Source organism: Trachurus trachurus (genome assembly GCF_905171665.1).
Source record: "Trachurus trachurus genome assembly, chromosome: 3".
In the NCBI taxonomy this organism is placed as follows: Eukaryota; Metazoa; Chordata; class Actinopteri; order Carangiformes; family Carangidae; genus Trachurus; species Trachurus trachurus.
In genome coordinates this window covers 37243294-37266960 of record NC_139893.1, presented here as the reverse complement: position 1 = coordinate 37266960, position 23667 = coordinate 37243294, and the positions used below count along the sequence as shown (strand labels likewise).

At 42.2% G+C, this 23667-nt stretch overlaps 1 protein-coding gene across 1 annotated transcript in view; it reads left to right on the top strand.

Annotated features, from left to right (window-relative positions):
* cemip (cell migration inducing hyaluronidase 1) overlaps positions 1-23667 on the top strand; it is a 147454-nt gene that overhangs the window by 77453 nt on the left and 46334 nt on the right. Inside the window, exons 12-14 of the mRNA XM_083995386.1 lie at positions 4794-5003; positions 6864-7069; positions 22793-22862. Of these exons, the coding sequence (XP_083851512.1) occupies positions 4794-5003; positions 6864-7069; positions 22793-22862 (486 nt within the window). The remainder of the gene's footprint in view (positions 1-4793; positions 5004-6863; positions 7070-22792; positions 22863-23667) is intronic.

Sequence of the window (23667 nt, the reverse complement as noted above, 5' to 3'; positions counted from 1 at the left end):
CTATAGTCATAGCTGTAGGTTTGTTACCTTTATTTGTCGGTGCAAGCTATTTTTAGAACGGTGGAGCAGAGCCGCGAGCTGCTCAGAGCTATGCTACGGAGGCTAATGGGATTTCTTGGTTTTCCTCATAATACTCATCAAATACACAATCCAACAACTCCAAAACGCTCTGGTGGACAAGTTGTGACCTGCACATTCACCACGCTATAAGATAATAACGGAACGTTACCAGACAGAGTTGTTTTAGAGGTAAATTCATACAAAACCGCTGATGTGCGTTGCCTTCAGGGGCCGTTTTCCGGCAAGCAGTCTCTGCATTTAGCTTGAAAACAACTCTGTCCAGAGCGTTTTGGAGTTGTTGGGTTGTGTATTTGATGAGTTTGATGAGGGAAACAAAGAAATCCCATTAGCCTCCGTAGCGTAGCTCTGAACAGCTTGCGGCTAAGCTTGGCTGTTCTAAAAATAGCTTGCACCGACAATTAAAGGTAACAACCCTACTGCTATGACTATACGGGATATGGCAATGGGCCAATTTGCCAAAATGTTGAATTATCCCTTTAACTCTTTCGCGACCATTGACGAGTAAACTCGTCACAGCCTGCCGAACGTTCACGACCACTGACGAGCAAACTCGTCAAAACCGTTTTTTTTACAGATTACGATAATAGACACTCTGAGGTACCCTGTGTGTGAATATGGTAGTCCTCTGATATGTAAAACTGTTTTAAACTAAAACCAAAACATAATGTTTTTTATAAACTGTGTGATCTTGGTTTTGTTTGAGTAATCGTTCTCCTTGAATGCTGCTGTGGGGACAGCTTGCAGCGCTGTGCGGCTGTCGGCTACAGTGTTGCCACTTTCTCGCTGAATCTGGCGACTTTCCAAACCCTCTTTTGACAAAAGCGACCGACGACAAATGTGGCGAGTTTTTCCGGTGTTGTTTACAAACGTTTATGGTTTGGAGACTCGGATCTGAAAGCCCGTTATCACTGCTGTTTTCACGGTGCAGCGGAGCGGGCGCTGTGCAGCGGGGGCTGTGTCCGGCCGCCCCCGCCCCAGAGCACCCATCGCCGGCCAGTCACACAGCAGTGTCACGGAGCTGCTGCGCTGCGGCCAGAGACCCACACCGCTGCACCGCTGCTCTCCACGCTGCCACACCCCCCAGATTTACCTACAAATATATTTATTTAGCTGTAGAAATGATTTGGGAGACATGCCACACTGCAGATTACCGGTAAAATGAGCAGACTGCCACTTGACACAAAAGTGCGTTTTTCTCTGAAACTAGAGCGGGAGCTCCGTTTTTGGAGAAACCCAGCTCTCTTCTCCTCCTTCGTACTCACGAACGAAACGGCAGAAAAACTCGCCGTTTTTTCGAGAAGCACGTTGTAAAGTCACTCTTCAACCAAGTGAAGACCGTTTGTTTCTAGGTGACGTACATAGTTCGGTTCGACGTGAGATAAAAGGTAAACAAATAGCCAAAAACATGTGGTCCTGAGCGGATGTGCTGAAGAATTAGTGTGGTCGCGAAAGAGTTAAGGCCTGATTATCTACAAATATAGAGACAAGGTGCAACTTTAACCTCCACCCTGGTGCTCATACACAAGCAAGTGTCTATTTTATTTGAGTGAATTCTTTCAACACACACACACATAATTAGTGTGGCACTGTATTATTCAAAGATTTCTCATCAGTGAATACATTTGCCTTCTGCAGTCAAAGTGCAGTGGTGCAGTGGGACCAGCCAAATCCAATTATAACAACAACATCAAAAAAAAGTTTTGTTATTAATTTTTAATTTTTCTGAGTAGATGCAGCGTTTTTGTTCGGGGCTGAGTGTGTGTGTGTTGACTGAGCTCACAGGTGAAAGTGACTTCAGATGATGGATTGAGTGTCTAACAGTTGACACAGTACCCAGAGGACGGCTGTCCCCCTCTGAATCCTCTGCTCAGGTTCATCCAGAACACTAGTGTCCATCAAATATAAGAGGTTACATGCAGACGGATGAAACACAGTGATGAGGTCCTCCAGTCTCAGCTGGTAGCTAAAGTACAGACAACCAAAGGAACTGTACGATCTTTTTGTGAACTCTCTTCTTTGAGAGTGGATGCACACCAAGTCCGTTTTTTTCATCTGTGTTTTTCTAAACCGTCATCCGACACCTTACACACCGAGTCTGTAGTACAGCGGCTAAGAATGAAAATTGTGCACTTTTTGAAAGAAACATGAAACTTCAACCATAGTTAGTTTATACCATGAGGTTTATTTTCAGATCTGGAGGGAAGTCAGATTTGACCTCTGAGGCCCGGTAGAGGTCAAATCCAAGATGGCCGCCAATAATATTCAAAAATGCCTATCGCTGGAACCAAACACCGTAGAAAAACACTTAAGGTGTCATTTCCCACTAACTTTTGGGTGCCCATTCTGTTGGTGATATCTTTGAGACCAATAGAATTCAAGAAAATGCATTTAGGTCAATGTGGAGGTCAAATTATGCAGACATAGGGAGGTGAACAGTGCAAAAAGGTAGTTTATTTCCAAAAGAATAGCCTAACAGTGATGATGATGTTAATAATGATGATAATAGTGCCAAATATAATAATCATTATCATAATAAGTTTTTTTTTTAAACTGATTTATTATTAACTCATTGGCTGCCAGCCATTTTCAGAGCAGAGAGCCGCATACTGCCAGCCGTTTTAGAGCATTTTTACTGATCTTTCAAGACCCACAGAATATTGTGTTCATGTAAACATGTAAACACAAAAACTACCAAGAGAAAGAGTAGACTCTCTTCTTTCATTAGGAAAAAAATGACTGATGCTTTTTATTACTATTACTATTACTATTTTCTGTTCCAAACGTCAGAGAGAGAGACGAAAGTTGTCCAGCAGTGAGGATGATTTTTGTGGTCCTCTCACTTATCGAATAATAAAAAGAGAAAAGAAAAAATTTTAAGTCCATCCCATCCTGAGAGGACGTCAAGAGTGAGCAGACCTGCTTAAATGAGCTGCAGAATTATCATGATAACTTCCATAGTTTCTATTTCAGGATGCCAGTGGTACCGTTTAATAGAGTATCAGCTCTACTGGAGCCACATATTAAAAAGAAGATGACCAGTTGCCATTATCCTGAACATCAGCTGGCTGTATGTCCAGGACACACACACACACACACACATACACACACAGCCAGGATCTCTGCAACAGCCTCCAAACACTGAGTTAGAATCAGAAACTTTAATGATGGATGAGTCAGTTTGTAAACATGATCAACACAACATGAGGTTGACTTTATTTTTAAATGTGCGGCAATTGCGGACGAAAAAAACAGACTTGGTGTGCAAAGGCCTTAAAGTGATAGTTCAACATTTTGGCAAATTTGCCTATTGCCATAATCCATAAAGGAGTAGGTTCATTACCTTAAATTGTCGGTGCAAGCTGTTCTTAGATCGGCGGGGCAGAGACGCGAACTGCTCAGCTAACGCTACAGAGGCTCACAGTATTATACGCGTTTCCGTCATCAAACTAAATACACAATTCAACAACTCCAAAACACTCTTGTGGACAAGTTGTGACCTGCACATTCACCACGCTATGAGATAATAGCGTATAATTATGTAACATTATGACACATGAAGCAAATACTCAGAACTACTTGCGCTTTAAATCCCTCCGCCCAGCCCCCATGTCTGGAATTGTAGTTCCAGTTACGTATTTACCTCGAAAACAACAACGTCATCTCATAGTGTGGTGAATGTGCAGGTCACAACTTGTCCACCAGAGCGTTTTGGAGTTGTTGTATTGTGTATTTGATGAGTTTGATGAGTGAAAGCCGGAGAGCTCACGTCTCTGCCCCGCCGATCTAAAAACAGCTTGCACCGATAACTAAAGGTAATGAACCTACTCCTAAGACTATAGGCATTATGGCAATGGGTGAATTTGCCAAAATATTGAATTTAAAACATGAAGATATAAATGATGTTCTGTGACAACCGGGCAAACCTCATCTGCAGATGAGGGCCGTGATGAGGTCGAAAGCTCTGCTGGAAACAAGGTCATAATTGGGCAACATTAAGATCATGATGCAGGTTGAACTAGAGAGGACACTGAGATTCTCAATAAAACCACAGCGTGTTGAAGAAGACAGAGGAGACAGGACAGAGTCTGCTTCCTTCACCCCCCCCCCCCCCCCTCTCTCTCTCTCTATCATCATCACATCCCGCTCTAAATTTCCATCACGGGCTCATGTCACATGTTTCTCATGGTCGGGTGTGAACAGGCAGCGCGCTGACTCACAGCAGGGAAAGCCCCAGCGAGATTTCACCGAAGCCCTTCAAAATGAAAGCCTCACACAGCAAAGCCCCCCTCCCCCTCTCCCTCCCCCTCTGGCCTCCCCTGACAGATGCTCTGTAACTGTTGTAAGAAAAATTCACATCTCCTCTTAGGTCAGAGAGAAGCTGCAGTTTGTCTTTTGGAAAACTGTTTGATAAACATTGGGGAGGGGAAGGTGTGAGACAGGAGCTTTCCTCATGGTGTGCTGCAACAACGGAGCTGCTTTCCATCACAGATCACTCTGTTCTCCAATGTGCTGCACCCACTGATGAATCATGACGATGTGTGCTCTCATCCTTCCTCCCCATCATCTTTATGTCCCTTCTCCTCCTTCTACATCCCTTCATCCATGCCATCCTCCTCTCCTGTTCTCTTTCATACTTCCTCACTCTTTTCATTCCCTCTTTCCTTCCCTCCTCTCTTTGACCCAGCGGTGTGTCTCTGTCTCTCTGTCCTCAGGTGGAGAGGGGCTTCAGGGCCGTTCACGTATCCGGGGTGGAGCTGCAGCACATGGGCCAGCAGTCGATGGGACACTACCCGGTCCATTTCCACATGAACGGAGACGTGGACGAGAGGGGAGGCTACGACCCCCCCACCTTCGTTAGAGATCTGTCCATCCACCACTCCTTCTCCAGATGCATAACCATCCACGGCTCCAACGGCCTGCTGGTCAGTTCACACCTTTATACTGACATGTGTTTATACAAGGAGCATAATTTAACACAGCATAGTGAGACATACAGTACACTAATCAGGCCGAACACTTCACAGTGGGTGGGATACATTAGGTTGTCCTCAAAGTTGATGTGTTAGAAGCAGGAAACATGGGCATGGATTAGCAAAGATTTGATCCAATGTGACAAGGATGAATGGGTCAGAGCATCTGAAAAGCTGCAGCTCTTAGAATAGAATAGAACTTTTCTATTAATCCTTTGCAGGAAATTATTGTGTCACAGCAGCCCCAATAGAATAGAATAAAAATACGGATAAGATACTGTAATTAGGAGAAATAAAATCACTTAGGCAAGCAATAATATTAACCTTCCTCTTGTGTTTGGGTGACCAGTGACCCATTTTCAGGTTTTTAATGCATAGAAGTATCACATAAATTTGTTTATTGCATCAAGGCTTTTTGACTTTGTCAGGAACCTCTATTTAAACAAAATAAAACTTTTTTTCACAAAATTCTAAAATGCTAGTTAGAATTATGACATTTGCCCCGTTTACATGAGAGCTTTAATTCCGAATTAAAATCATTTAATTCTGAATTAAAGTTAATTCCGCTTTAAAAAGATCATATAAACACTTCATTCCGAGTGAAAATATAATTCGGATTTAAACTTAATTCCGAATTAAGTGGGTGGTTTATTCCTATTTTAAATCGGAATGAATTAATTCCTCTATCATGTAAACGTTTATTCTTTTTTAAATTAATTCCTGTCGTTCTACGCATGCGTATTAACTGACTCGCCGCTCTGTGTGTGTGTCGCGGTGATAATTTAACCGTGAAAAGTAGGCTACAACACACACAACATAACGTTACAGCCGCAGTGTTGTGAGTGAATCATGTCGGGACAACCAGGCTTCATGAACCCGCTTCACAGACCCCGGTGCTTGGCCGCCGCGGCTGCTGCTCTAGTGGCCCGTTCTGATGGGTCGCGGACAGCTGGTCAAAAAAGTAAATAATATTTAATGCACATCTGATGTTGGACATGTCTTTTATTTTGAAAAATAACTTATTTTGATAGGCACATGAGACACGTGAACACATGCAGTTGTAATTGTCCTCGGTTTCTTATTATTTGCTCCATTTGCTCTGAATGCAAAGATATCAGTTTCTTATTAATGTGGCCTGAATGCAGTGAATCTTGTTTTGTTTTGTGGGTCTTTATTTTGTGCAATTTGATATTTATTCACTTTTGTGAACATGCTCTGAATGCAGAGATGCATTAGAAGTCAAATATATCATTTTGTTGGTCTCCATTTTGTGCAGTTTGATATTTTTTAATTCACTTCCGTACATGCAGTTGTCATGGTGCTCCTCAGTTTCATTCATGTGCCCTGAAATGCACTTTGCTCAATAAAGAGCAAAATTAGTTTTTAAAGGCTTTAAAAACAAATTCTTGGTTTAAATTCTATAAAAGTGGGTCGCGACTTAATGACCATGGGAAAATGTGGGTCCCAGAGTGAGACTAGTTGAGAACCCCTGCCATAGATATTTGATTGTTTTTTGAGTGTTTGTTGTGGTTGAAAGAATTGCCCCCATAGGTTAGTGTTGTCGCTATCCCTAGCGCCGTCTAGCCATGGTGTAACTCTGGTTTGCCTGCATCAATTTTAGTCGCATTTTTTGCTCCTCCAACACTGGGTGACCATCAGGACAACGATTTAGGGGTCAAAAATGACCGGAATTCTCCTTTAAGATGGGAAGAGCCACTGGGTCAGATGATGAAGTTAGATGATGGTGAAATATATAAAAGAGGGAAGTTGATTCTGATCCTGGAACATCTCTCTGTCTCCTCCCTGTGCCAGGTGAAGGACGTGGTGGGCTACGACATGCTGGGCCACTGCTTCTTCACCGAGGACGGTCCGGAGGAGAGGAACACGTTCGACCACTGCCTGGGTCTGATGGTGCGGGCGGGGACTCTGCTGCCTTCAGACAGAGACAGCAAGATGTGCCGTGACATCAAAGACGGAGCGTTTCCAGGATACGTGCCCAACCCGCGCCAAGACTGCAGGTAAGATACAGGAAACACACCACTCCTCTGTCCCGTGACAGGTTCAGGTCCACGAGTTCTCCAAGACGCTAAATGTGACAGGCTGAGCTTTGGTGATGATGTGGAACCAGGGATGTAACGATACGTCAACACTGAGATGTCGATTCAGTGATGAATGAGTCAATAGCATTATAAAATAATGGTAATAAATGAGAAAGAATAAAACAAACCCAAATTTAAAAGAAAAAGGAAATTAACAGAAATAATAATATGAAACCCCACCAGTCTTGGAGGACTCTCTAGTTAATACTGTATTCTCTCCTGGTCCAAATATCTATGCAAGAAATCAATCACACACACACACACACACACACACAAAAGAAAAAATCTTAGCACACCTTTTTTTTTTTGTCTTTCTTTTGTTCTTCTGTTCTCTCTGTTCACCTATTTTGTGTCCTGTTTGTGTTGTGCTGTTGTTTGACGATCACCTATGTGTTGCACCCCTGTATTATTCGATTATGTGTCCTCACTCTATATTGCACAACATAAATATTAAAAAAAAAAAAAAAAAACAATTTTAAATTAAAAAGAGTCAATAGCATCAATGCAAAACAAAAACTTCAAACCATCACTTGTAAGATTCAGCTGTGTTTTGAAAATCCCTGAGCAAAGATACCAAAACCACATAGCTAATTACTAAGACCTAAAAATACAAACAGTGAATCATTGGCAGTAGAATCGATATGATATCATATTATGATGAAATCTGTGATTTCCACACCTGTGTACAGTCCAACATGTCGAGACGGATTCTTCAGAATATCTGGTGGAATGATGCAGTGATGGAAGTAAAACCTAGCTGCATGTGGTGTGCTGCCATATACCTAAGATATATGATGTATACGTACTGTACAGTAAGACAATTTAGTGATCCTGCTCATGGGAAATGTAGGCGTTACAGCAGCATACAACACAAGGTAGAAAAATGCAATATAAAGATAGAGAGAGACGTTCTGTATAGATTTTTACAAAAATACATACAGCTTTGTATTGCTTGTTGTATGGCTGGAAAATATTGCAGAGTTGGGGGGTTGTATAGGAGTAAAGTGTACAGTCGGTACACACAATGATAGATAAACTGTAAATACAAGACAAGTGCAAAAATGTCAAATCATTAGTGCAAGTGATAACAGTCCAGAGTCAGACTGGTGCTGTACAGTCTGAATGACCTGTGGTGGCGTTCCAGTCTGTTAGTGAAGGAGCTGCTTAGGTCTCCACAGTCTCATAGGGGGTGTATATAGAATAGAATAGAATAGAATAGAATAGAATCTTTATTTAGAAACTATGCAGATCAGTTCAGAAGCTCTTTATCAATGGAAAGTAGAAACACAGTAGCATCATAATAAAACCACAAATAAAACATAGCAGTGTGACGGTGAGTGTGTGCTCTCAACAGTGAGTTCTTCAGCCGTTTAGAGAGAGAGAGGGGGGGATGGGGAGGGGGGGCTGAGGTTCAGTATATTGTATGTGTGATCAATAGTGAAATAGCATTTAGCATGGATCCCTATTTAAAGTTGAGAGACAACACAGTTATATAGCAATGGCAGCAGTGAAAACACTGCTCTTTTTCACCCTTTGCCTACCACTGTGGAAAAAAAATGCCTGTGTGTATATTTTTAGCTTCTCAAAGACATAATCTGCCTGGAAACAAGGATCCAGCTCATCAGGGTAAAGAACCTTTAGGGGCCGAGAACATGTGTGCAGTGAAGCAGAAGCGTCATGTTTGCTGTTTCATTATGGCATGTGACCTCATTCCTGTTGTGTTTCTGTCTCACACCTAACACGAAGACAACACACTCATTTAACGGTGGTAAGTTAGGTGTGAGGTTTTGTTGTGGACCCATGCAACAGAAACAGATGTAGTGGTGACACACCGAAGCTTCTTGTGTCTGACACTTTAGTTCTCAGTCATTTTCTCTTCACCACAAGATCTTTCATTTCTCTCAGACAGCAGCAGACAGAGCTGCTGGCTGGTGTTCCTATAGTCTCCTTCTCATGCACACAATACCTCAGCAGCTTCTTCAGAATTGGCCCTTACATTCACTGAGCCTCAAGGAAGAGTCAATTAGATATCAGCTGTCAAAGGTCAAAGTATAAGGTGGTTAAGTTCCTTCATAAACAGTGGGTTTGACCTTGTGAATGCAACATCCCTGTAACCCTTTGAGGAAACGTCTTACACCCTGGTCACTCAGGTCACCAGTCTATCACAGGGCTGTAACAGTATTAATAAAAGTGTCAAAAGTGTTCATTGATTTTTCATATTTACACTACACAACAAACATCCCATTCAGATGAAGACAGTAGAAGTCTAAACTACAGACAAAACAGTAGGAAACCAGATCATACTAATACCAGACATCAGACATGCCCACCACCTATGTGGCCCAGACACTCTTGGGTTAAAAAAATAAATTAATAATAATAATAATTTAAAAAAAAAAGGTAAAAAGCTGCCAGACCTTACAATACCTCTTAATGTTGCCCTGCAAAGTAAATCTAAGATGCTCTGATTTAAAGTGTGTCATCACCTCCTCTGTCCAGCGTTCATGACATGAAGGCTTTGCCTTTAACCAGTTTAATAAGATCACTCTCCTGGAGAATGCTGTTGCTTTCCTTTGAGTAATTGTTCATTGTGCTTCACCTGCTACACCAAAGATGGCTGTCAGAGGACGGGGCTCTATATCCTCGTTATAAATGGATGAGAAAATTCTAAAAATTTTGGCCCAAAACTCTTTCAGGCTAGGGCAAGACCAGAACATGTGACATGTTGGCCGGCACCTGTTTACGTCTTGGACAAGTCAGATCCAGAGGAAAAGTGTATCACTTCCAATGCTCTAACTCTAAAGTGCTAACCACTTTGTGTAATCATGAAAGTGCTCTGTACAATTCCAAAATAGATTCCAAAAGTAGTCTGAGTGGTGGAGGCAGATGGCTGCAAAGCAGTGATTGAAGTGTAACAGTCAGAGCAGTGATGTAAAACTCTGGACATCTGTACATTTCCTCCATATAGAGCCATAAAACCAACAACAACCATCCAATATGTAACAGTTTAACATGCAAACAGATGAAGCAGCTGCAACAGCAGAGAGATGCTTCAAGGCCATAACTCTGTTTTGACATGAGGGACTCACCAAAACAAAGATACAAAGACAATAAAATAAACACGAGTTTCCCCGATCTCTGAAAGATCCAAGAAAACAAAAGCTTATCAGCTTGACAATAACAAATAGTTCACTGTTTCTTAGGGCGTATTCACACCAGGCTTGTTTAGTTCACTTGAAGTGAACTTTTTCCTTGGTGCTGACTTTTTGGGGAAGTGTGAATACAAACCGGACTCTGGTGTGGATCAAACAAGTGAACCGAGACCGAGAGACCACCTCTGCAGCTGGGACTCGGTTCACTTGTTTGGTCCGCACCAGAGTCCCAAACGAACCCTGGTGCAATTTGTGTCTGGTGTGAACGCAGACCGAACCTTTTACAAACCAAATGCAAAATCCAAGCGTCTACTTGGATTCAACAATGAGCCATAGGTCAACATGGATCACAGATAGACACGCCTTGATATCTGGTCAGAGGAAAACATTTATCAGATGCTGGAGAGGACGCACCCATAATATATTTTTTAACTGATAACAGAAGTTCGTTATCTGATTAATAACCGTTAACTAATAGGAAATGAATGTGACTATATGCCGATCGGCAACGCGGTCATCCATCCTGAGAGAATGATTAAAGGGAAACTTTGTTTTTTTTCAACCTGGGCCCTGTTTTCATATGTTTTTCTGTATATGTGAGTGATGGATAATAGAATTATTGAGGTGGCTCCAGTATTGAGCTGGTCAGGCAGCCTGCAGCCCAGCTAAGTTTGCCCTATAAACGTGCATTTTTTTCACACTGACAGTCTCAGATAGTTACAAGGAGTGTCCGACAACATACTAGAATGGAAAAAATGCAATGTGAATACAAACCGTACCAAGTTAAAAAAAAAAAAAAAAAAAAAGGGTCCGCACCAAAGCCAGTGAACTATCGAACTTTCCTGGTGTGAATACGCCCTTAGACTCACACATTTTAGTTTGACTTTAGTGTCCTTTTGTTCCAGTCGGTGAAGTTAAATCATGTGAGTGTTGGAACAGTTGCGATCGTTTCTCGTTCCTCAATATGACAGATGACATTTCCAATTATCCACCAACGTTTCAAAGGTCAGCGAATGATTCGTTACACAACACCTGATCACACATCAGCAGTGAATCAACAAACCCACAAAACAAATGAGAAAACTTTAAATCTATTCTATTGGCAAGTTGCATTGAAATGATGGATGATAACATGTAGTGGAAATACTGCAACACAAACAAATGTGCTCAGCAGATAATTCATCAGAGCCAATTAATACTCACATCTCCATGAGTCATTGTAGCCATGGTGATCGTTCCCTCTCTATTCTACATGAAGTACCTGAGGTTTGTTCAAAAGGCCTGGATATGTTATGTTAACATATCATAACAGTATTATAAATGTAACTCATGTGTATATATGTCTCTATGTGAATACGTAGATGATAAATGTAATGTATGGAAGGGTCAACGACGTGATGCAACCCGGTGTCATCGTGTATTTATTTTTTTGTATTAAAATCTGATTATATACAGGAAAATAAATCTCGACTCAAATGTGGAATAAATGTAATTCACTTTTGCAATGCAACACTACTGTATGTTTGTTGACAATTTTACATCATTTGTCACATTATTTAGGGGGAAAAGGCAGTGTTTTTAGGATATGTAAAAATACAGCAAAAAAAAAAAAATCTAATTCAGTTTAATGTTTCCAGAAGAAAGTATACTTTTTACAAGTACAGTACACCTAAATCCACTGTTGGTGGATCAAATATTTAATATTTATCATTCTTTTGTGGTTACAGAATTTGACATTTTCAGGGGCATTCAGCCTTACTTTTGTTTAAAAAAAATATTCAAATGTCATCACAAACAACATAAAACCAACATGAATACAAAATATACCAAAGGTTAAAAATCTGATACTTTGAAAATTATTTTACTAGATATTTCTGAATGTCTCATCTTGCCTACCCTTATAGATAAAGATAAATATATGGAATAATTAACTGCTAACTTAGATGGAAATAGAAAAGTCTGTATGAACACTCTATACATCTTCTGATAAATAAACTTATAATTAGATGTCCATCAAAATTTTAATTAGGTATACATATATGATGACTACAATGAATGAAACATATATTAAAGTCAAACTAGGTATACGTTAAGTGCATGAATTATTATTATTATCACCGGTATAGCAGAATTGTGGCTGCTTTGTTTGATGGTGAACAGACTGTTGTGAACATATGATTGAGGAATTAATGTCGGACTTTTTCTGTTGCTGAGACAAAGAGAAGTAGTTTCATGTCTGACTGAAGTGTTTTACATTTTACAGTTGTGGGAAATGAGTGAATCTAGTGAGAGAGGCATTAAAGTGGCAACACTCTGCAGTCGAAGCATATTCACTGTGACAGAGAAACTCCCACACTGGGCTGGTGGCAGTGTAACCTCCACCGACCGATGGTGGTGGGAGCTGGCAGCAGAGTTTATAGGCCGGTCCCCGCTGCTGCAGCTCACTCATAAACATACAGTGAAACAATAAATGGTAAATGGACTTGCATTTATGAAGTGTTTTTCTAGTGGTAACGACCACTCGGAGCGCTTTACAAGACAAAATTCACACATTCACGCAGCACTTATCTACATATTACACAGTTATTCAATCTATCAATCATCAGTCACACGCTGGTGGTTTTTGGCTCTGTATCTCCTACATGGATTATTTGACATGTGTGGACTGGAGGGGCTGGGGGATCAAACCACCGACCCTCCTGATTGGTGGATAACTCTCACTGTTATCAGTCCAACTCCCAGTCATTTAACCATCTCTAATGTGCTTCCATTGTAAGTGATGGGGAGATAAAACACCACAGTGCTCCTTCTGCCAGGAGTGGGTTTAGCTGAAGTTACTGCGAGGCTGCAGCTGTCTGTGTAAACACAACCCAGTCTGTATCTTTCAAAAGTACAAACAGCCTTTGTAGAACACAAGTCTCTGTGTTTATCCACAGAGTGTTTCCCTTTTCTTTTCTTTTTGTTCCCCCCCTCTCCAAACAACGAGGACTGCATTTGTCTTTAATTCAATCACTTCACTTTGGAAGAGCTTTAAAAACTGAGGAATTCAGATCCAGTAAAGAAGTTGCAAACTGCAGCCAACATGGTACGCACAAACAGAGACACATACACATACACACACACACTAGTAGGTAGCCTGGTAGAGAGGTATTATACTTAAAGCATAAAGATGCAGCTCAGAATATAAAGCAGTTTAATCCAGGTCACGTGACGTCTTATCTCAACCACACTGCCTGTGCCTTCAGCTGCACAGCACAAAGGCCAAGGTTAGGGATACACTGGCTTTTACTGATACCGACTCATCCACCTGCTCTCCAACATGATGAGACTGCAGGGATTCTCTGGCTCCGACGTCACGTCGTTCTCTCGTCTTTTCCATTTTTTTCTTCCCCTCATTCCTAATTTATGCAGGTAGACCAGCCGGGTTTCACCCAGTGCGCTGTTCTGCTAATGAGGATTTTTGTCCAATTTGTCTGGATAATTGTATACTGTAATGGTTTCCAAGTCCCAGTGTGTTTGTTGCTGTGGTTCAGACATCCCTCTTTAATCAAACGCCATTGTGCTCGCAGTTTTCCCCGGTGTCAGATTCATGATGATTCATCTCCAGTCGGCTTTGTGCGCTCTCCGCTGGCTCCTCCCACCGTCAGCGAGCTGTTGATTTCAGATGCTCAGATGAGAACAATGATAGATTTTGGGAAGACGCAGCTGTGTCAGGGTTGCATGTGTTACGTGTGTGTGTGTGTGGGGTGGGGTGGAAGATTATTTTGTTTCCTAATTCTTTACTCATACTATTTGAATATGTTGACAATGATGGGATACCGTGACCTATGGGACAGCATGGATGGATGGATGGATGGATGGACAGATGGATGGATGGATGGAATCATCCAATTGGATAGATGGATGGATTGTCCAATTGGATAGTTGAATGGATGGATGGAATTATCCAAATGGATGGATGGATGGATGGATGGATGGAATTATCCAATTGGATGGATGGAATTATTCAGATGGATGAATGGATGGATGGAATTATCCAACTGGATGGATGGATTAATGGAATTATTCAGTTATCCAATTGGATGGATGGATGGAATTATCCAGATGGATGGATGGATGGATGGATGGATGGATGGATGGATGGATGGATGGAATTATCCAGTTATCCAATTGGATGGATGGATGGAATTATCCAATTGGATAGATGGGTGGATGGAATTATCCAGATGGATGGATGGATGGATGGATGGATGGATGGATGGATGGATGGATGGATGGATGGATGGATGGATGGATGGATGGATGGATGGATGGATGGATGGATGGATGGATGGATGGATGGATGGATGGGTTGAATTATCCAGATGGATGGATGGATGGAATTATCCAGATGGATGGATGGATGGATGGATGGATGGATGGATGGAATTATTCAGTTATCCAATTGGATGGATGGATGGAATTATTCAGATGGATGGATGGATGCAATTATCCAATTGGATGGATGGATGGAATTATTCAGTTATCCAATTGGATGGATGGAATTATCCAATCGGATGGATGGATGGATGAATTGATGGAATTATCCAATTGGATAGATGGATGGATGGAATTATCCAATTGGATGGATGAGATTATCCAATTGGATGGATGATGAGGAAATGTACTTGTCCTTCTTATAATAACAGTAGCAATAATTAACTGTAATGATAATGACACCTTATCCTAAACAGTAATAATTCAGTGAGCCCCTCCCTGGCTGATGGCGGTGAGGACAGAGGATCTGGTCCTGCAGTGAGAGGAGCTGTCTGCTGCTGCTGCTGTGGTGGAGCAGCTGGTTGCACTAGCTGGTGTGCAACCATTTAAATCATTGCATGATAACATTCACTATTACACATTGGCATTATTGTTTCCTAAAGATGTGCAGTCAAAGTGAATTGAAGTTGAAGGAGACATCACCCGGTGCTGGCGGAGTGTCTGAACTGATGTTTTCATATTGACATCAGACACACACACACACACAACAATAACCTTCCTCAGAGGAAACTGTCAGAGCTCATGACAAGGAGTGTTTGAAAGGGATGAAAGTAGAGAATGTGATGACTCAGGCCATCATTGTCACATCCTGCAGTACGCCCACCTACACGCTGTGATAATCTATTCCTTCTGATCCCCGTTTTCAAGTGTGTGTGGCGTGCAAGGGGCGTTACACTGAAATGATACGCTGTTGACCAGATCAGAGCGCTGTACGGAAGTTCAGGGCATGACAGTTATTCTAGAAGCGAGGGAAGAACTTTGAACTTTGAGGTGGTCCACGTTCAGAAAGACAGAGGTGTCCGTCTGGAGAGTAATCTGTCCTTCTGATGCGTCTGGGGCCGTATTTATCAAACTTCTTAGAAACAACACTGCTAAGAGTTGAATTTGAGTAAAATTCTTAGCTGAAAGCTGCACTAAAGCAGGCATCCCATATGCAGAGGATACAGTCCTCACTGCAGTCGGCCCAGGTTCGAATCCCGCATTGGTTGGCCATTTGATGCCTCTGATTGGCTAGATGGGCTCCATTTTCGACTCTGATTGGCTAGAAGGGCTCTCGTCTGATTGGTTGTTTGTTTTGGCTGTGAAACGCAGGCTGTTGGCAAAGTGTGATAAGTGCCTAGATCTACCTGGACTCTCTCTATCTATCTGGCCTGTCTACACTCTACCTGGGGCCTCATTTATCATTGTGGATACACGTTTTTTTACACGGTCTTTCCCCCGTTTTGTGCGTACGCACTTTTCTCCGCCTAATTTGGGATCTATCAAACCAAAACCTGTCGGGAGAAAGTGCCGAAATTTACGACCAGTCTGACCATGGCGTACCGGCATTTACACGATTTTTGAAGAACAGGAGGAATTGGCGACGCCGCTGCAGAGTCAGAGAACTGCAGCGACGAGGGAGAGAGGAGCGTGGCCACTGTTTGAAGTAGCAAGTGGTGGTGATGATGACCCCCCCCCCAGCACCCCCACCACCACCACCACCGCACAAGTGTTGACGTCGGCACTTTACATGAAAAGCACAGCGACTCAGATTTTCCCCCTGTGCATTTACACTAGTTTGCTCCTAAATACTGGCTTTATAAAACGAATTTCGTTTTCTTTTGATATCATATTGATATTTTTCCCTTGCATGTAGGCTACACCTCTTCCACAACCAGTCTGTCCAGTCTGGAAAATAATTTCTGCGACGTGCGTGTGTTACCAGACTGTGGACACACACAAGCAAGCAGCAAGCCCAATAATGTCGGCGCAAATCAAAGCAAATGAGAAAACATGATCGATATTTTTTGTGTGAATAATATTTATTGTAGCCTATTTAACAAAAATTGGTGCTGCCCAACATCATTTTAGGAAAAGTCACAGACTGGTGGACTTCAATGTTTTTTTATTTTTTTTATTTTTATAGCTATGCACAAATGAAAATCAAAGTCGTCCAGTGAACGGCAGTTGGGGGTTAGTGGAAAGGGGTGCAAAGTAGTACTGACTGGCAGTGGAAACCCTGCTTTAAATTATTATGACATAATCTAAAATAAGGGGCAGAATGAATGTGATTCTTCTTCTTTCTGTTCTGTTTCATTTAGATTTGGGAGTTTTTTGTTTGTATTGTAGCCTTTCAATGCAAGATGATGTTTCTGACTGATACTGCCGTGTTACCGTGTATCTCGCTTTCAGAGAAATTCCGCTTCTTTCTCCGCTCTCAGTCCGTCTGTTGTCTTCACCGTCTTCCACTGACGTCATTCCACACGTTTCCAGAGTGCACATGGCTACTTAATATGCACGTAACTGATTTGCATTGACCATATATGGTTGTGTGGGGCCATTTAGGGGGCTGGGTATGAGGCGTGTTCTCATCCACGCTTTTCAAGGGAAATACCGTGCAGCCGTGTGTACGCGGAGTTTGATAGATCTGAAAAGAGTGTATATTTTTTGGTCGTACGCACATTTTGCCTTTCCGTCGTACTGAAAATTTAAGAGGACTTTTACACGCTCTTTGATAAATGAGGCCCCTGGTCTTTTTACTAAACTTAACCAACTCCTTTCTTCATTGCCTAAACCTAACCAATGGCAGAATTACACTTCTCTCAAACTCAAAATGTAAACTTGGAATATAAATTTAAAAACAACATTTTTCGGAATGTGAAACCAGCAGGGATCGAACTCGGATTCACCACACCGCAGGCGAAAATGCAAGCCGCTACGCCATGGCGTCAGAACACACTAGAAGTTTCAGTTTGTGTATATTTTAGTTTACTGCAGTACTGTTGTGAGATGACGTTACACGGCCAAATCAAACAACCAATCGGAGGAGAGTTCATCTCGCCAATCAGAGGCGGGGAAGGCGAGACTTTCCCGGACCTATCCTACGAAAAAAAATATTGCATGTCCTTCCCCCTCTCTCTGCCTCCCCATTTCCTGTCTTTCTCAACTATCCTATCAAGGCAAAAAAAAAAAAAAAAATATATATATATATATACTTTTAAAGCAGATATCAGTGGAATGTTTTTGTTAATATAAGTCCTAAATAGTCCTATTTTCCGTCAGCAATCACTTACATGAAGTATTTCAGCCTAAACACGAGTCTCTCCGTCACTCTGCTCTGCTGTAACCCGAGGAGAAAATTTTCCTTGTGGGATACAAGTGTTATCCAATGAGGAGAGAGAACGGCATGAAGGGCTGTGTGTGCAGCCAAGGGATGCGCGTGAATGTGGTGACGTAGCACGAGGACCAATTGATGCCTGACAAGGGCGGGGGCTGCTAACTCATGGTGCGTTCAAAGAAACTCGTACTTTGTGTTTTTCCTTCCTGTGAAGTCATACCAGTTCGATCTGGTACGAGTTCACGGGTCGGAAGTTACGAGTGGCCGTTATAGGGAACTTTCACAGACAACAGGATGGTAAAAACACGAGCTACGGGTTACCTGGAACGCTACCAAGTCGTAGTTGTGACTTGAAGCTGTAACTTACGGTTTCAAAAGCCTGCCTTGAACGCAGCATTAGCCGAAACGGCCGTGAAGCTGATATCTGCTTTAAGTAAAAAGTAAAGTTATCAAGTTATCAAGTGTCTTATTCACATGTTTAGCAAAGTGTAGTGAATCTAAAGTGTCAGTCTGTGAGCTGAGTTACGACAGTACTGTGACGTAAATGGAATTTTAGATGACATCACTTACAAATTCATAGGAATTAAATAACCAATCGTTAAATGAAATCCTTATTGAAATATCTTCAATTCAACAATATTTTGTCAATAATCTACAAAATATATACATGGGGAATGAATCAAAAATAAATGTCCCAAATCTTAACAATTCATTAATTCAGCGTTACATTGTCTAATCCAGAACGTCTTTTCACTCCCGGAAGATTCCCACCATAGACTGTAAAAAGAATGGACGTAGCGTCCGTGACGTCACCCATTGGTTTGGAGGAGTCTGTTGGATTCTACTTGCCATATTTGGAGCGGTGCGGCCGTTGGCCGGCCGAGAGCCCGCCCACTGGCCTCGAAGCAGCGGTCGCCGGACCTGTCACTCAACGGTTCTGCTCCCTAATTGGCCGGAACTTTAAACCTAATAATAGTAAAACGGTAGAGTTTAAAAAAAATTCACCCCCCTCAGAGTGTGTGCGGGGGTAGAAACTATCGATTGAGACCAAAAAAATAAAATGTACCAGGCTGTAAATATGTTTTTTTAAGCTGTAAAATCGGCTATTTTAACATGGGGCTCAATTGGAGTTGCTCCCTTCTGGAGCCAGCCCCCAGCGACAGCCGAGGGGATTGCAGTTTTTTGAATGCGGAAGTGAGCTTCACTTCTCAGACCGACAACTGCCCCCTTGATTCCCACACGTCTCTCTCGTCTCAGTGCCGTCCCCTACTGACAACTCCTAACCACTGAGGACACCTCTGGACGTCTCTTGAATATCTGGGGGAGTGGGAGTGATTCTTAGACTTGAGAAAGTTGATAAACAGTTTTTATTCTTAAATTTGAGAGAAGGACTGAATTCCACAAATTCTCAGCACTTAAGACTAAAATGGGACTGTAAGACGCTTGATAAATACAGACTGATCCATCCTCAGAAACACAGCCTGAAGGGATCGTGCTCTGGGTGGATGGGCAATAATGGAAATGAATGGTTGTCATCTTTAGTATGGACTTGTCCACATAATGTCTCGCGTGCAAACTAGAGATGGGGAGTCTCTGCTGTAATGAATCACATCCTATATATGACTACAGCAGAGGTGTGGACTTGGACTCGGGACTTGAGACTTGACTTGGACTCGAGTCCCGATTTTGATGACTTAAGACTTGCTTGATCAAATCAGAAAAAGACTTGGACTCGCTTGGGACTTGATGCCAAAGACTTGAGACTCTACTTGGACTTGAGAGCAAAGACTTGAGACTCTACTTGGACTTAACCCTCTTGACTTGAATTCAAGTCAAGTCACATGAAGCAAGCACAAATATTAAAATAATCACATCAATGTTATACCGTAGCAGCCAGTCAGAGACGTTCTATAGCTATGGAACCCACTCCTGTTATCAGTCTTGGCTGTATGATTAATGCCAACATACCAAAGCCTACCACACACATAAAGATAATCTGGCTGATTTTGCCCCGATTTTCCCCCTTCCGACCAAAGACAAAAATCGCCCAATTATTTTAGGCTTTTAAGATTATTTTATGAGATTCTGGTTCTGGATTGTGGTGTTTTAAGATTTAAATTCTCCCGACAATCGGCTCGTAAAGCGGTTGGCGCCGACAATCGTAAATATTAAACATGTTCAATATTTACGATTGTCGGCTCCGATAATCGTGACCGTTTGGATCAAAAGTCGGCTTGTGTGTGGGGGAACTCGACAATCCTGAGTCACCGGCTCCGCGGAACGTTATGTGAAATTGAATGTAACCAATAAATAAGCGATCTGACTGCAGCACACGTAGCATAACAAACCAGTGTGGCTAACAGCTCCATGGCTACCAAAGACGGATTAATAGAGTATCTTTGATGGCTAGCATCAACAGAGAAGCTACGTCAGATCACATTCGATCACGCAAGATTTCTGGCATGTTAATGTAGGCCTACGTCAATTTTAAATAGCATAATAACAACTTAACAATTGAAGCGTGGTCATGATCTTTATGTATCATTATTAAAGGGATAGTTCACCCTAGAATGATATTTCGCTCATTATCTACTCACCCTCATGTTGACTAAGGGCTGGAAGAATTATCAGAGTCCACCGTCCCTTCTCTGAGTTACAGGGGGTCTCGGCGTAGCAGTGCATTTCAATGCAACGGTTGCAAAGGGACACCGGAGCTCTTCGTAAAAAAACACACACAAAAAAACATCCAAATACCTCCATGATGCTCGTATGTAATGTCCGTCTTGTGCTGAAGCCCCAAATTGCGTAATTGTCCCGAAAAAAATTAAATAAGTCTATATTTTAAGCTTGTTTGTAGCGGAAGCTTCTCGAAGCTCCTCTTCCTGGTCCGTCCAAATCTCGCGTGATTTGCGCCGGCGTCAGTGCGGTTACTGCGAATCACGCGAGATTTGGACGGACCAGGAAGAGGAGCTTCGAGAAGCTTCCGCTACAAGCTTCAGCACAAGACGGACATTACATACGAGCATCATGGAGGTATTTGGATGTTTTTTTGTGTGTGTTCTTTTACGAAGAGCTCCGGTGTCCCTTTGCAACCGTTGCATTGAAATGCACTGCTACGCCGAGACCCCCTGTAACTCAGAGAAGGGACGGTGGACTCTGATAATTCTTCCAGCCCTTAGTCAACATGAGGGTGAGTAGATAATGAGCGAAATATCATTCTAGGGTGAACTATCCCTTTAATTATAATCAATTTGTTTGGGACTCGAAACAAAAATCTTTGGACTTGGTTGGGACTCGAAACAAAAATCTTAGGACTTGGTTGGGACTCGAAAAAAAATCTTAGGACTTGGTTGGGACTCGAAACAAAAATCTTAGGACTTGGACTTGACTTGGGACTTGAGAGCAAAGACTTGAGACTCTACTCGAGACTTGAGAGCAAAGACTTGAGACTCTACTTGGACTTGCAACATAGGGACTTTCTCCCACCTCTGGACTACAGTGTCACATACTGTGAATGTTGGCATATCAAATGTCTCTATTTTGAACTCCAATATGTATTTTTAGATGATTTGACAAGTTATGCTGCAATCACAAGGAGCCTTTTATGTCACATATTGGTTCAGATCTGATGGGATGGGTTTGTGTAGACCTGTGCGACACCTGTCTTATTCCTGCTTTCATCTTTCTGCTGATCCTCTGTGAGTCTGTGAGCTCAAATGTTTTTGTTTTGTTTTCTTCCTTTCTTTTTTATTTTTTTATTTCTGCTGTTGTTCACGTGTGAGCTCCCAGCAGCTCAACAAGACACATCCAAACAGACAAAACACACAAACAGTTTCCAGGGGGACATTAAAAAGTGATGCGCCTGGCTCGGTTGTTTTTATTTTGTATCTGTTTGGATGTGTTTTCTTAAGCTGCGGTTAAGTTGAGCTCTCAAGGCCACCGTACTTTTGGATTCTTGTAACAGTAGATACCCTGGTTGTACCTTCAGGAATTACATTTTTTTTTTTTTAAAGTTGCACCAGTGAAAGATCTAAGGTGACCAGAAAAAATAATTCCTGACTTGATTTTAAAGGGATATTTCAACATTTTGGCAAATTGGCCTATTGCCACAATCCCTATAGTTTTAGGAGTAGGTTGGTTACCTTTAATTGTCGGTGCAAGCTATTTATAGAATGGCAGAGCAGAGCCGCGAGCTGTTCAGAGCTACGCTATGGAAGCTAATGGAATTTCTTGGTTTCCCTCATCAAACTCATTAAATACACAATCCAACAACTCCACAACGCTCTGGTGGACAAGTTGTGACCTGCACATTCACCACGCTATGAGATGATAACGGAACATTATGAGACAGAGTTGTTTTCAAGGCAAATACAGAGACTGCTTGCTGAAAAACTGCCCCCAATGGGAACGCACATCAGTGGTTTTGCATGAATTTACAAAAACAACTCTGTCTGGTAACGTTCTGTTATTATCTCATAGCGTGGTGAATGTGCAGGTCACAACTTGTTCACCAGAGCGTTTTGGAGTTGTTGGATTGTGTATTTGATGAGTTTGATGAGGGAAACCAAGAAATCCCATTAGCCTCCGTAGCGCAGCTCTGAGCGGCTCACGGCTCTGCTCCGCCGTTCTAAAAATAGCTTGCACCGACAATTAAAGATAATGAACCTACTCCTAAAACTATAGGGATTGTAGCAATGGGCCAATTTGCCAAAATGTTGAACTATCCCTTTAAAGGATGCAGAATCAGTGTGTCAGTGGAAAAGCTTCTCCGTCAGTGTTAACAGTCTTTGTTTACCACAACATCACAAGCCAATAACCAAGTGTTTCCCTCCTCTCCAACACGCTTCCTCTTCACAGCGCCACATCAACTTTCTGGATCGCCAACCCCAATAACAACCTCATCAACTGTGCCGCTGCCGGCTCAGAGGTGAGTTTCTCACTCCGGCTTCTCTATTTTATTTTTATTTTTTTTACCTCCTATCACCCCACACACCCCACACACCACCCACACCCACACCCCCCACCCCCATCCCATGCCTTTCCAGGTGGAGGTCTCATTACCACGTTGCCAGGTCAGATTAATGGCTGTATACTCCTATTAACTTCAGAATCAAGCCGACAACAGACAGAGGCCCCGGCGCACTTTCACTATGATGGAGTGCCAATTATGATCAGACCTCTGGGATTTCACAGGGAGACATCGGGCGGAGAGAGAGAATCTCATTTATCCTCGCCGATGTAATAACTTTTCTCATTTGCATACCTGCGACGAACAACACCGAAACGGACAGGCTGACACACACACACACACACATACACACAGAGGCTGCAGTTCTGCACATGTGTTATGAATGTTATGAAGGAATAGAGCTCTACATGAGAGTGCAGGGTTCTGTCTTATTTCATTCAGAAACCTCTTTTTGTGCGTACAGTTGACTGCTCTGCCTTTGGTCCTGGGGCAGATTCACTATTGATTTATGAGGTAGAAGACTGACCCAGAGCTCTGAGGCCCTTGTTCAGACTGGTGATCAGGTTTATGGTCATGAATTGATGGTTCAGGACAATGTTATAAATGGAATTCCACTTTAAAGGGATAGTTCACCCAAAATTGAAATCTCATTATCTACTCACCCTCATGTGGACTAAGGGCTGGGAGAAGTTTCAGAGTCCTCCGTGGCTTCTCTGAGTTACAGGGGGTCTCGGCGTAGCAGTGCATGTCCATATAACGGTTG